Source organism: Pristiophorus japonicus, chromosome 5 (assembly GCF_044704955.1).
Source record: "Pristiophorus japonicus isolate sPriJap1 chromosome 5, sPriJap1.hap1, whole genome shotgun sequence".
Classification (NCBI taxonomy): Eukaryota; Metazoa; Chordata; class Chondrichthyes; family Pristiophoridae; genus Pristiophorus; species Pristiophorus japonicus.
In genome coordinates this window covers 7,917,662-7,931,492 of record NC_091981.1, presented here as the reverse complement: position 1 = coordinate 7,931,492, position 13,831 = coordinate 7,917,662, and the positions used below count along the sequence as shown (strand labels likewise).

Genomic DNA, 13,831 nt, shown 5'->3' with positions numbered 1-13,831 from the left:
GAATAAATTTAAGATGGAGATAGACAGATTTTTGAGCGATAAAGGAGTAAAGGGTTATGGGGAGCGGGCGGGGAAGTGGAGCTGAGTCCATGATTGGATCAGCCAAATGGCCTACTCCTGTTCCTATTTCTTATGTTCTTATGTAACATATTGACCACAAACACAGCACAGAAGCTGGACACACGACTGCCAGTACAGAAAGCTTCAACACAGCACGAACTTTTTACAACAGAAGAATTAGGAGCAGGAGTCGGCCATTCGGCCCCTCGAGCCTGCTCCGCCATTCAATAAGATCACGGCTGATCTTCGACCTCAACTCCACTTTCCCGCCCGATCCCCAAATCCCTCGATTCCCCCAGAGTCCAAAAATCTATCGATCTCAGCCTTAAATATACTCAACGACTCAGGGTACATCTCAGAAATATTAATGGAACGTTTCTTTCTTCAGATGCCGACAGACTTGTTGTGTATTCCCAGTGAAGGACATGGGTTCCCATAGGTCAGCAGGCCAATGATTTGGAACAGAGGAGGCCGAGGGAGATTTAATTGAGGTGTATAAAATGAAGAAGAGCCGAGATAGAGTGGATAGGAAGGACCTATTTCCCTTAGCAGAGAGGTCAACAGAGAGGCCATAGGTTTAAAGTAATTGGTAAAAGGATTAGAGGGGAGTTGAAGAGATTTCAGCATCCGCGGCCCTTTGGGGTAGAGATTTTCAACCCTCCGAGTGATTTAAATTTCCTCAATGGTTCTAAATGGCCAACCCCCTTCCTGAGACTGTGACCGCTGGGTCTCGACTCTCCAGCCTCTCAACATCTACCCCGTCAAAACCCTTAAGAATTTTAGGTTGAGTTGCTTCGAAGTCAATCCTTTAGGGTCAAAGGTGAGGGCCAGAGCAGATGATGCTCGAGTTTCACATTCCAGACCAGAAGTTGAGTTTTAAAAAGTAAAGGCACATTTACAGTTCCGTATTAGGGATCCACTTGGTGCGTTGGTCATCACGGATGGGTTTATACAATCAGAGATGTTTACAGCACGGAAGGAGGCCATTTCAGCCCATCGTGTCTGCGCCGGCCAATCAAGAGCTACCCAGCCTAATCCCACTTTCCAGCTCTCGGTCCGTAGCCCTGCAGGTTACGGCACTTCAGGTGCACAGCCAAGTACTTTTTAAATGTGGTGAAGGTTTCTGCCTCTACCACCCTTTCAGGCAGTGAGTTCCAGACCCCCACCACCCTCTGGGTGAAGAAATTTCCCCTCAAACCCCCTCTAAACCTCCTACCAATTACTTTAAATCTATGCCCGCTGGTTATTGACCCCTCTGCTAAGGGAAATAGGTCCTTCCTATCCACTCTATCCAGGCCCCTCGTAATTTTATACACCTCAATAAGGTCTCCCCTCAGCCTTCTCTGTTCTAAAGAAAACAACCCCAGGCTATCCAATCTTTCCTATCGCTAAAATTCTCCAGTCCTGGCAACATCCTCCTAAATCTCTTTTGTACCCTCTCCAGTGCAATCACATCTTTTCCTGTAATGTGGTGACCAGAACTGCACGCAGTACTCTAGCTGTGGCCTAGCCAGTGTTTTATACAGATTTTTCCCCTCAAATTCTCCCCCCACCCCACCAACTATCTTCTTTCAAAACCAACTTGCAGACTTGGCCCCGGTGTAGGACGAGACCGTTAACTGCATTCACTGCTGTCCAAACTACTTCACATTGTCAGAGATGAGGTGTGCTTTTTGGGAGACTGGTGGACAGTGTTCTCAAACGAGACAGCTCTATCTTTGGTTGAAAACTAGTGACAGTTACTGACGTCAAACGTCAACTGAAGCTGGCCATCTAACTCGCGCCCTTCAAACGAGAAGGTGGGACATTTTCCAATTCTCTCTTGTTAAATGTATCAAACCACAATTCTCACAGAAACTTTTTATGTTGTGTACAATACCTAACTGTCACCACATTTTTTTTTAAAAAACAGTAATTCGTGGATGTGGGCGTCGCTGGCAAGGCCGGTATTTATTGCCCCTTGAGAAGGTGGTGGTGAGCCGCCTTCTTGAACTGCTGCAGTCCCGTGTGGTGAAGGTGCTCCCACAGTGCTGTTAGGGAGGGAGTTCCAGGATTGTGACCCAGCGACGATGAAGGAACGGCCGATATATTTCCAAGTCAGGATGGTGTGTGACTCAGAGGGGAACGTGGAGGTGGTGGTGTTCCCCTGCGCCTGCTGCCCTTGTCCTTCTAGGTGGTAGAGGTCGCGGGTTTGGGAGGTGCTGCCGAAGAAGCCTTGGCCAGTTGCTGCAGTGCATCTTGTAGATGGTACACACTGCAGCCAGGGGGCGCCGGTGGTGGAGGGAGTGAATGTTGAAGGTGGTGGATGGGGGGCCAATCAAGCGGCTGCTTTGTCCTGGATGGTGTCGAGCTTCTCGAGTGTTGTTGGAGCTGCAACTCATCCAGGCAAGTGGAGAGTGTTCCATCACACTCCTGACTTGTGCCTTGTAGATGGTGGAAAGGCTTTGGGGAGTCAGGAGGTGAGATACTCGTCGCAGAATACCCAGCCTCTGACCCGCTCTTGTGGCCACAGTATTTATGTGACTGGTCCAGTTAAGTACAGGGCAGAGAATGTTTGGACTTCATTCTGACACGATTAAGACTATTTGGCAGCAGAATAAACACTCAGCATTCATCATCGCTGTTACACATCGCAGCCCGAAATGATTTATTACTATTTCAACAAAATTACTGAGAAATGGAAAATATGCTTTCTGATGGATCCGCACCATAAACGACATTGATTTTCCCAAATAAATATGCATACAGCAACTCTTGCATTTACTTATTGTTTAATGCCCCTGGGCTGAGATATAGCAACATGGCTGGAGTTCATAGAACGATAGGAAAGATTACGACACGGAAGGAGGCCATTCGGCCCATGGTGTCCACGCTGGCCGACAAAGAGCTACCTAGCCTAATCCCGCTTTCCAGCTCTCGGTCCGTAGCCCTGTAGGTTACGACACTTCAGGTGCACATCCAAGTACTTTTTAAATGTGGTGAGGGTTTCTGCCTCTACCACCCTTTCAGGCAGTGAGTTCCAGACCCCCACCACCCTCTGGGTGAAAAGAAGTTTCTTCATTTCCCGTCTAATCCTTTTACCAATTACTTTAAATCTATGCCCCTTGGTTAGTGACCCCTCTGCTAAGGGAACTCGGTCCCTTCCTGTCTACTCTATCCAGGCAGCGTGGCAGCCCCAACCTGCGAGTGACCATCAGCGGCAGGTCGGGGCCTTAATAGGAGCGGCGAGCGGCCCCTGGACAGCGAGACGGTGTACCACGGCAAGGTGCAGCGCGAGCTGGTGCAGGAGGGCTACAGCGGCGAAGAGTGACGTCATCAAGGTCCAGGTCGCTGAATGGAGCGCAGGCAGGTACAGCAGGAGCGGCGAGAGATTGTAGAGAGACGTGATCGGGGCCCAGGAGAGGCGAGGGCCCAGGGGCACACCTGGGCCAGCCCACACTAGGTCCGTGCAGCAGAGCTGGTCTCCAGTCGTCCTGGTTAACCCTTGCCACTGGACCAAGACCTCGCTCTGTCAAGCCCCGTGTGGTGGCTGGTGTGCAACGGGTCACCCCGCGTTAAAAAAATCCACGCACAGGCATCTTCCACCCTTCAGGATGTAGTTCGGGATCTGGAATATTAGGTCCTTCATTGAAATACCTGTGAACTTTTTTACGTGGAAGCAAGTCATCCTCGCTTCGAGGGGCTGCTGTGAGTGTGTGTGCGAGGGTGTACACGTGTGTGGGGTTGTACGTGAGTGTGTGTGTGTGAGGGTGTACGTGTGTGTGTGTGTGCATGTGTGAGGGTGTGCGTGTGTGCGTGTGTGAGGGTGTGCGTGTGTGAGGGTGTGCGTGTGTGAGGGTGTGCGTGTGTGAGGGTGTGCGTGTGTGAGGGTGTGCGTGTGAGGGGGTGTGCGTGTGAGGGGGTGAGAGGGTGTGTATGTGTGTGAGTGTGTATGAGAGTGTGCGTGCGTGCGCGAGAGTGTGCGCGCCTGTGTGAGTGTGAGAGTGAGGGTGTGGGCTTGTGTGTGACGGTTTGTGTGAGTGTGCCCGTGTGTGTGTGTGCGGGGTGGTGTGTGCTTGAGGGCGAGTGTGTGTGAGGGTGCGCGGTTGTGAATGTGAGGGTGCGGGCGTGTGTGTGGGTGGGGAGGTGTGTGCCCGTGCGTGGGGTGTTGGGCACACACTATGTTTCCAGAACCAGGCAAGCTGGTTTTCTATCCTGGAATGTGAAGGGCACTGAAATGAAGAACAATATTGCTGAGGGATTATTTTTGGCAGTAAGCTGAGCCGAGATAAGCCTCACGGCAAAAACCTCACTTCAGCTGAAAACAAGCATACAGGGCGAGGAAATACAGCAGCTTAAGCCGGTTTAAGATCCATCACTTAATATATATTGCACTTAATGTGGAGAATTGACGGGACTCACAGAGTGAGATGATTGAAGCCCACTGTACGCAGGGTGAACGCTCGAGCCAAGAGACGGATGTGGATAAAATTCACGCCAATTGTTTCTTCAAAGTCAGTCAGCTTCTTGAGAACGGGAGATGTGTCGATGAGGGGCCGATCTGTGTTTGATTCCTGGAGCTGAGTGCAAGGGGCAAGATATTAATTCTTTCAATCTCATTTTTGTTTCATAACCCCACAGAACTGATCTAATTCCATATCTATTTATAAATAAACACTTTCATTTCTATAGCGCCTTTCACGTCCACCAGACGTTGCGAAGCGCTTTACAGCCAATGAAGTACTTTTTGAAGTGTAGTCACTGTTGTAATGTGAGAAATGCGGCAGCCAATTTGCACACAGCAAGCTCCCACACACAGCAATGTGATAATGACCCAGATAATCTGTTTTAGTGATGTTGATTGAGGGATAAATATTGGCCCCAGGACACCGGGGAGAACTCCCCCTGCTCTTCTTCAAAATAGTGCCATGGGATCTTTTACATCCACCTGAGAGAACAGACATGACTTCGGTTTAACGTCTCATCCGAAAGAAGGCATCTCCGACAGTGCAGCGCTCCCTCAGTACTGCCCCTCCGACAGTGCGGCACTCCCTCAGTACTGACCCTCCGACAGTGCGGCACTCCCTCAGTACTGCCCCTCCGACAGTGCGGCACTCCCTCAGTACTGCCCCTCCGACATTGCGACGCTCCCTCAATACTGCCCCTCCGACAGTGCGGCGCTCCCTCAGTACTGCCCCTCCGACAGTGCGGCGCTCCCTCAGTACTGCCCCTCCGACAGTGCGGCACTCCCTCAGTACTGCCCCTCCGACAGTGCGGCACTCCCTCAGTACTGCCCCTCCGACATTGCGACGCTCCCTCAATACTGCCCCTCCGACAGTGCGGCGCTCCCTCAGTACTGCCCCTCCGACAGTGCGGCGCTCCCTCAGTACTGCCCCTCCGACAGTGCGGCGCTCCCTCAGTACTGCCCCGCTGACAGTGCGACGCTCCCTCAGTACTGCCCCTCCGACAGTGCGGCGCTCCCTCAGTACTGCCCCTCCGACAGTGCGGCGCTCCCTCAGTACTGCCCCTCCGACAGTGCGGCGCTCCCTCAGTACTGCCCCTCCGACAGTGCGGCGCTCCCTCAGTACTGCCCCTCCGACAGTGCGGCGCTCCCTCAGTACTGCCCCTCCGACAGTGCGGCGTTCCCTCAGTATTGCCCCTCCGGAACAAATCTAGGCTGACACTCCCAGTGCAGTACTGAGGGAGTGCCACACTGTCGGAGGGACAGTACTGAGGGAGTGCCACACTGTCGGAGGTGTCGCCTTTCGGATGAGACGTTAAACCGAGACCCTGTTTGCTCTCTCAGGTGGATGTAAAAGATCCCATGGCACTATTTCAAAAGAAGAACAGGTGAGTTTATCCCTGGCCAATATTTACCCCTTAATTAACATCACCAAAACAGATTATCTGTCGTCATCACATTGCTTGTTAGTGGGAGCTTGCTGTGCGCAGGTTGGCTGCTGTGTAACGTAGTGAAACGTCCCAAAGCGCTTCACAGGAGTATTATGCGACAAAGCTTTGACACCAAGCCGTATAAGTAGAAATTAGCTCAGGTGACCAAAAGCTGGGTCAAAGAGGTCGGTTTTAAGGAGCGTCTTAAAGGAGGAAAGAGAGGTAGAGAGGCGGAGAGGTTTAGGGAGGGAGTTCCAGAGCTTGGGGCCCAGGCAACAGAAGGTACGGCCACCGATGGTGGAGCGATTATAATCAGGGATGGTCAAGAGGGCAGAAGTAGAGGGGGGCAGATATCTCGGGGGGTTGTGAGACTGGAGGAGATTACAGAGATAGGGAGGGGCGAGGGCCATGGAGGGATTTATAAATAAGGATGAAAATTTTGAAATTGAGGCGTTGCTTAACCGGGAGCCAATGTAGGTCAGCGAGCACAGGGGGTGATGGGTGAGCGGGACTTGGTGCGAGTTAGGACACGGGGCAGCGAGCACAGGGGGTGATGGGTGAGCGGGACTCGGTGCAAGTTAGGACACGGGGCAGTGAGCATTGTGCGCTGAAAACCGGCTTTCGCGATGCCCCTCCCAGGGTCCGTACACACCCCGTACGCACTACGTACTCACCCTGTACTCACCCCGTACACGCTCCATACGCATTGCGTACTCACCCCATACTCACCCTGTACACACCCCGTACGCGCCGCGTACACGCCCCGTACACACCACGCCCATGCCCGTACCGACCCAGTGAGGCCGGGATTTCTGGGCCAATGTCTCTATTTATGAAGCCCAGGATCCCATATGCTTTGCTAACTCCTCTCTCAGCATGTCGCGCCTGTACAATACTTTGCGCAAACACGGACTGCGGGATGTACTTAAAACCGGGACTGTTTTCTTCAACTGAGTGGCCTCAGGAGTCTTTTGTTGTCGGGGGAAATCAAAAAAAAAATCTCATTAGTTCAAGAGCCCCCTTTTTGGTCGTGACCTACAGGAAGCTTTCCTTTGAAGACTAAGAGGGTTATGCGAGTGGATTATCCAGACGAGACTCGCACCGTGTAATAGAGTGGTGAGAGGGGACAGTGCATTTTCTCCGTCGCTGAACAGCACCACTCAGTGGCCTGCGGGCCGCTCCTGCAACCTGCAGTGTTGCAGCTGAAGTGACGGCTTCTGCTTGTTCAGTGACAGGCAAGAATCAGGCCTGCTCGTGGAGCTGCAGACAATCACCTCCCAAAGGGCGATTCTGATCAGGTCCAAAAAATACAAGAGCGCAAAGAACCAGAAAGGACTCAGGCAGCAAAAGAAAAGGGGAAATATAAGACACTGAGGTGGGGGGGGGCTTGGCAAGGTAGATGCAGAGAGGATGTTTCCCCTCGGGGGGGAAATCTCGAACTGTGGGGGGGAGGGGGGGGGGGCATAGTTTCAGAATAAGGGGTCGCCCATTTGAATGGAGATGAGGAGGAATTTCTTCTCTCGGAGGGTTGTAAATCTGTGGAATTCTCTGCCCCAGAGAGCTGTGGAGGCTGGGTCATTGAATATATTTAAGGCGGAGATAGACAGATTTTTTTTTTTAAGCAATAAGAGAGTAAAGGGTTATGGGGAGCGGGCGGGGAAGTGGAGCTGAGTCCATGATCGGATCAGCCATGATCTTATTGACTGGCGGAGCAGGCTCGAGGGGCCGTATGGCCTACTCCTGCTCCTATTTCTTATGTAAATGGACAAAACGGAGAAGTTAAAAGATGAGAAAGCCAAAAAGTAATATAATGGAAAATGTCACTGTGCAAAATAGAAGGAAATAAAGACTTGCATTTATATAGCGCCTTTCAGGACCTCAAGACGTCCCATGCGTGTTACAGCCAATGAAGTAATGTTGGAGTGCAGTCACTGTTGTAATGTGGGAAACGCGGCAGCCAATTTGCGCACAGCAAGCTCCCACAAACAGCATTGTGATAATGACCAGATAATCTGTTTTAGTGATGTTGATTGAGGGATAAATATTGGCCCCAGGACACCAGGGATAACTCCCCTTGCTCTTCTTCCAAATAGTGCCGTGGGATCTTTTATGTCCACCTGAGAGAGCAGACGGGGCCTCGGTTTAACGTCTCATCTAAAAGGTGGCACCTCTGACAGTGCAGCACTCCCTCAGTACTGCCCCTCCGACAGCGCGACACTCCCTCAGTACTGCCCCTCCGACAGTGCGACACTCCCTCAGTACTGCCCCTCCGACAGCGCGACACTCCCTCAGTACTGCCCCTCCGACAGTGCGACACTCCCTCAGTACTGCCCCTCCGACAGCGCGACACTCCCTCAGTACTGCCCCTCCGACAGCGCAGCACTCCCTCAGTACTGCCCCTCCGACAGTGCGACACTCCCTCAGTACTGCACTGGGAGTGTCAGCCTAGATTTTTGTGCTCGAGTCCCTGGAGTGGGACTTGAACCCACAACCTTCTGACTCAGAGGCGAGGGTGCTGCCCACTGAGCCACAGCTGGCACGGCTAAAACAAACACAACATTTCAAAAAGAATGTCGGTACTTTTCTTGTAAGAATGTAAACCAGAAATGTTCACGTCCCGGTCAGTAGCTTTCACTGTACACTGGCCCTGGACCGAGAGCATCATAGCACCCCCCTCCGCCCCCCCCCCCCCCCCCCCATCCATGGTCAAAGAGTTACGTATTAAGGAGCGTCTTGAAGGGGGAAAGGGAGGTAGAGAGGCGGAGAGGTTTAGGGAGGGAGTTCCAGAGCTTGGGGCCCAGGCAACAGAAGGCACGGCCACCGATGGTGGAGCGATTATAATCAGGGATGTTCAGGAGGGCAGAATTAGAGGACGCAGGTATCTCGGGGGGTTGTGGGGTTGGAGGAGATTACAGAGATAGGGAGGGGCGAGGGCAATGGAGGGATTTGAAAATAAGGATGAGAATTTTAAAATCGAGGCGTTGTTTAACGGGAGCCAATGTCGGTCAGCGAGCACAGGGGGTGATGGGTGAGCGGGGCTCGGTGCGAGTTAGGACACGGGTCAGCGAGCACAGGGGGTGATGGGTGAGCGGGACTCGGTGCGAGTTAGGACACGGGGCAGCGAGCACAGGGAGTGATTGGGTGAGCGGGACTCGGTGCGAGTTACGACACGGGTCAGCGAGCACAGGGAGTGATTGGGTGAGCGGGACTCGGTGCGAGTTTTGGATCAACTCTATTTTGCGGAACAGAATAGTAAATGAAGCAGAAGTCATTGCACAAAACTGCACAGCAGTATATACATCAAATATCGGTTAGTGGCAAAATATAAACAGGTCGATCGTCCAGCCCTGATAAGCAGGCTGCGAAGTAAAGCATGATGGGAACGGGCTCTTACTTGCAAAGGATGAAGTGGATAATTCAACCAGACTTCGCGTAGATCCTGTGAGAGACAGACAAGGTATTGTCAGTATTCATGGGGATGGATTACATTGCTATATAAACACAGCATCATGAGTAGGTCACAGCACCATTTTTAATGTCGACACTCTATTGAAAATTCAATATCGTTGCAGAAAGAAAACTGTTTTATGAAATGTGAAATAAAACCAGAAGCAATTAACCTACAGCACGTTTATTATCGGAGGAAGTCAATATACCAGTTCAAAATGATTGGAACGGAGTAACCATTCAAACTCTGCCTCAATGAAAAATAACGGCAACTTACTCAATGCTTTGCCCGAGTTCAGAGCTTGCATTGAGTTTCATAGAATAGTTCAGCGCAAGAGGCCATTCGGCCCATCGAGTCTGCACCGGCTCTCTCGAAGAGCAATCCCAGTCCCACGCCCGCCCCTCCGCTCTTTCCCCATAGGCCCTGGAATTTTCTTCTCCTTCCGAGTATTTATCCCATTCCCCTTTGAAGGCGGCGATTGAAATCGGTGTCCACTGCCCGATCAAGGCAGGAGATCGTCAAAAGAACCAGAGGCGACTTGAGGGGAAAAAAAATTAAGCAGCAGATTTAATAACTACTTTCAAAGAGGGAATCGGAGGGGAACATTTTACAGGGCTGCGGGGAAAGAGCAAAGAGCAGGGGGGGGGGGAAGGAGGACTGAGTGTAACGTAGCCAAGTTTGCTGACGATACAAAGATGGGAGGAAAAGCAATGTGTGAGGAGGACACACAAAATCTGCAAAAGGACCTAGACAGGCCAAGTGAGTGGGCAAAAATTTGGCAGATGGAGTATAATGTCGGAAAGTGTGAGGTCATGCACTTTGGCAAAAAAAAATTAAAGAGCAAGTTATTATTTAAATGGAGAAAGATTACAAAGTGCCGCAGTACAGCGGGACCTGGGGGTACTTGTACATGAAACACAAAAGGATAGTATGCAGGTACAGCAAGTGATCAGGAAGGCCAATGGAATCTTGGCCTTTATTGCAAAGGGGATGGAGTATAAAAGCAGGGAAGTCTTGCTGCAGTTATACAGGGTATTGGTGAGGCTACACCTGGAATATTGCGTGCAGTTTTGGTTTCCATATTTACGAAAGGATATACTTGCTTTGGAGACAGTTCAGAGAAGGTTCACTAGGTTGATTCCGGGGATGAGGGGGTTGACATGAGGAAAGGTTGAGTAGGTTGGGCCTCTACTCATTGGAGTTCAGAAGAATGAGAGGTGATCTTATCGAAATGTATAAGATTATGAGGGGGTTGACAAGGTGGATGCAGATAGGATGTTTCCACTGATGGGGGAGACTAGAACTAGAGGGCATGCTCTTAGAATAAGGGGCCGCCCATTTAAAACAGATGAGGAGGAATTTCTTCTCTGAGCGTTGTAAATCTGTGGAATTTGCTGCCTCAGAGAGCTGTGGAAGCCGGGACATTGAATAAATTCAAGGCGGAGATAGACAGTTTCTTAACCGATAAGGGGATAAGGGGTTATGGGGAGCGGGCAGGGAATTGGACCTGAGTCCATGATCAGATCAGCCATGATCGTATTAAATGGCGGAGCAGGCTCGAGGGGCCATATGGCCTACTCCTGCTCCTGTTTCTTATGGGAGTGGGACTAATCGGATCGCTCTTTCAAAGAGCTGGCACAGGCACGATGGGCCAAATGGCCTCCTCCTGCGCTGTGTCGTTCTATGAACTGACACAGTCGTGGAACAATGCAGCAAAGATTAAGTGACTTTGTTTGGTGTGAGTGGGGGAAGAGCACAAAGCTGCAATCCAAAACTCTCTAAATAGCCAAGCTTCCCAATGGAGAAGCGAAACTGCCTGAGGTACGAGGAGTACAATACAAGTTTTTTCTTTCCCATAAATAAGACCTTCCTTTTATATAATTTGTTGTTGTGTCCTTCAGAAACATTTGCTTTATCATCATCATAGGTGGTCCCTCGACCGAGGATGACTTGCTTCCACAGGAGTTCACAGATGTTTCAATGAAGGACCCGATGTTCCAGTCCTGAACTCCAATTGAGAGGGTGGAAGATGCCCTGTGGGTGGATTGTTTTAACGTGGGGTGACCGTTGCACACCAGCCACCACACGGGCTTGACAGAGCGAGATCTTGGTCCAGTGGCAAGGGTTAACCAGGACGACTGGAGACCTGCTCTGCTGCACGGGCCTAGTGCGCGCACATATCGCAGTGTGGGCTGGGCCCGTGCTGCCCCTGGGCCCTCGGCTCTTCTGGGCCCGGTACCCTCATTCGCTGCACCTTCGCCCACCATGTTCCAGGGCCCAGCGCTCCAGCTCTATTTATAGCCCCAACCCAATTCGCCCTTCCTCGCACGCTGGTCCTTCCTCGCACGCTGGTCCTTTCTTGGCGGTTCAACTCCACGGCCCTGAGCTTAGCTGAAGCATGCGAGATCCAGGTTGAAGTTGAAGTCCACTTTATCGACAATCGATAAACAACAGCCAAGAATTTCAAACTCTCGCTCTGTGGAATTCAGTTCCTCTACCATCTCTTCACCCATTAAGCAATAAGCGTGCTGATTAGGGACAAAATTCGACAGGAAGAAAAAAAAAAAGAGACCCAGAATGATGACAAACTCAGTCAACCAAAAGGCAGTCATTCGAGCTGCAGCAACCCGCCAAGGCCTCTTCGGCAGCACCTCCCAAACCCGCGACTTCTACCGCCTAGAAGGACAAGGGCAGCAGGCGCAAGGGAACACCACCACCTCCACGTTCCCCTCCCAGTCACACACCATCCTGACTTGGAAATATATCGGCCGTTCCTTCATCGTCGCTGGGTCACAATCCTGGAACTCTCTCCCTAACAGCACTGTGGGAGCACCTTCACCACACGGACTGCAGCGGTTCAAGAAGGCGGCTCACCACCACCTTCTCAAGGGGCAATTAGGGATGGGCAATAAATGCCGGCCTTGCCAGCGACGCCCACATCCCGTCAATGAATTTTTTTTAAACTCCAGTTGAGTCCGGAGCAGTGACAGAAAGAAGAAAGACTTGCATTTATATAGCACCTTTCACACCCACCGGACATCTCAAAGCGCTTTACAGCCAATGAAGTACGTTTTGAGGTGTAGTCACTGTTGTAATGTGGGAAACGCGGCAGCCAATTTGCGCACAGCAAGCTCCCACAGACAGTAATGTGATAATGAGCGAATAATCGGTTTTAGTGGATGTTAGTTATGGGGTAAATATTGGTCCCGGAATACCAGGGATAACTCCCCCTGCTCTTCTCTACGAATAATATGAAGAACATGAATAGTGCTTTCCGTGAATAAATTTTTTAAAAAAGACAGGGCTAAGCAGACTGAACAGAGCATCACGGCAAATGTTCCATGAGTTCAGCTGACATTCAGATAAACCCTTTCTACAACTGGATTAGTCTACTGCACAGAAAGCCACTGCCAACTAATGCATCGGATCTCTCTGTAACCTCATCCCTGATTTACCAGCCACGTGTCGGGGATTAAAGGCGAGGGCCATTTGAAGCAACACAGGCAGGGTAGTAATCACTGATTATAGGGAAAGTACTGCTTCCGAACACCATTTGCTCGTCGGATGAGAACGCATTTGAACAAAATTTCGCTATGAACAGTAACAATTGATTCAGAAAGTGATCGATTTCTCTGTGGCCGGGGGCGGGGGAGGGGAGCTCCCCAAAATCAACAACACCTGCACCAATTAAACCGTATACAATCAATAGACCGTGTACAATTGCTGGGACTGGAGAATTTTGGCTATAAGGAAAGATTGGATAGGCTGGGTTTGTTTTCTTTGGAACAGAGGAGGCTGAGGGGAGACATAATTGTGTATAAAATTATGAAGGGCCGAGCTAGAGTGGATAGGAAGGACCTGTTTCCCTTAATATAGAGAGGCCAATAACAAGGGGGCATAGATTTAATTGGCAGGCGGTTTAGAGGGCAGTCGAGGGGAAATTTCTTCACCTCGAGGGTGATGGGGGTCTGGAACTCACAGCCCGAATGTTCCCGATGTTGGGGAAGTCCAGAACCAGGGGTCACAGTCTAGGGATAAGGGGTAAGCCATTTAGGACCGGGATGAGGAGAAACTTCTTCACCCAGAGAGTGGTGAACCTGTGGAATTCTCTACCACAGAAAGTTGTTGAGGCCAGTTAGTTAGATATATTCAAAAGGGAGTTAGATGTGGCCCTTACAGCTAAAGGGATCAAGGGGTATGGAGAGAAGCAGGAATGGGGTTCTGAAGTTTCATGATCAGCCATGATCATATTGAATGGCGGTGCAGGCTCGAAGGGCCAAACGGCCTACTCCTGCTCCTAATTTCTATGTTTCTATGAAAGGGTGGTAGAGGCAGAAACCCTCATCGCATTTAAAAAGTACTTGGATGTGCACCTGAAGTGCCGTAACCTACAGGGCTACGGACTGAGAGCTGGAAAGTGGGATTAGGCTGGGTAGCTCTTTGTCGGCCGGC

At 50.8% G+C, this 13,831-nt stretch overlaps 1 protein-coding gene across 1 annotated transcript in view; it reads right to left on the bottom strand.

The window, feature by feature from the left end:
* The window catches only part of drosha (drosha ribonuclease III), a 106,330-nt gene that overhangs the window by 50,015 nt on the left and 42,484 nt on the right, over nt 1-13,831 (bottom strand). The window contains exons 15-16 of the mRNA XM_070879769.1: nt 9,326-9,370; nt 4,462-4,619 (exon numbers count right to left, since the gene is read on the bottom strand). Of these exons, the coding sequence (XP_070735870.1) occupies nt 4,462-4,619; nt 9,326-9,370 (203 nt within the window). The remainder of the gene's footprint in view (nt 1-4,461; nt 4,620-9,325; nt 9,371-13,831) is intronic.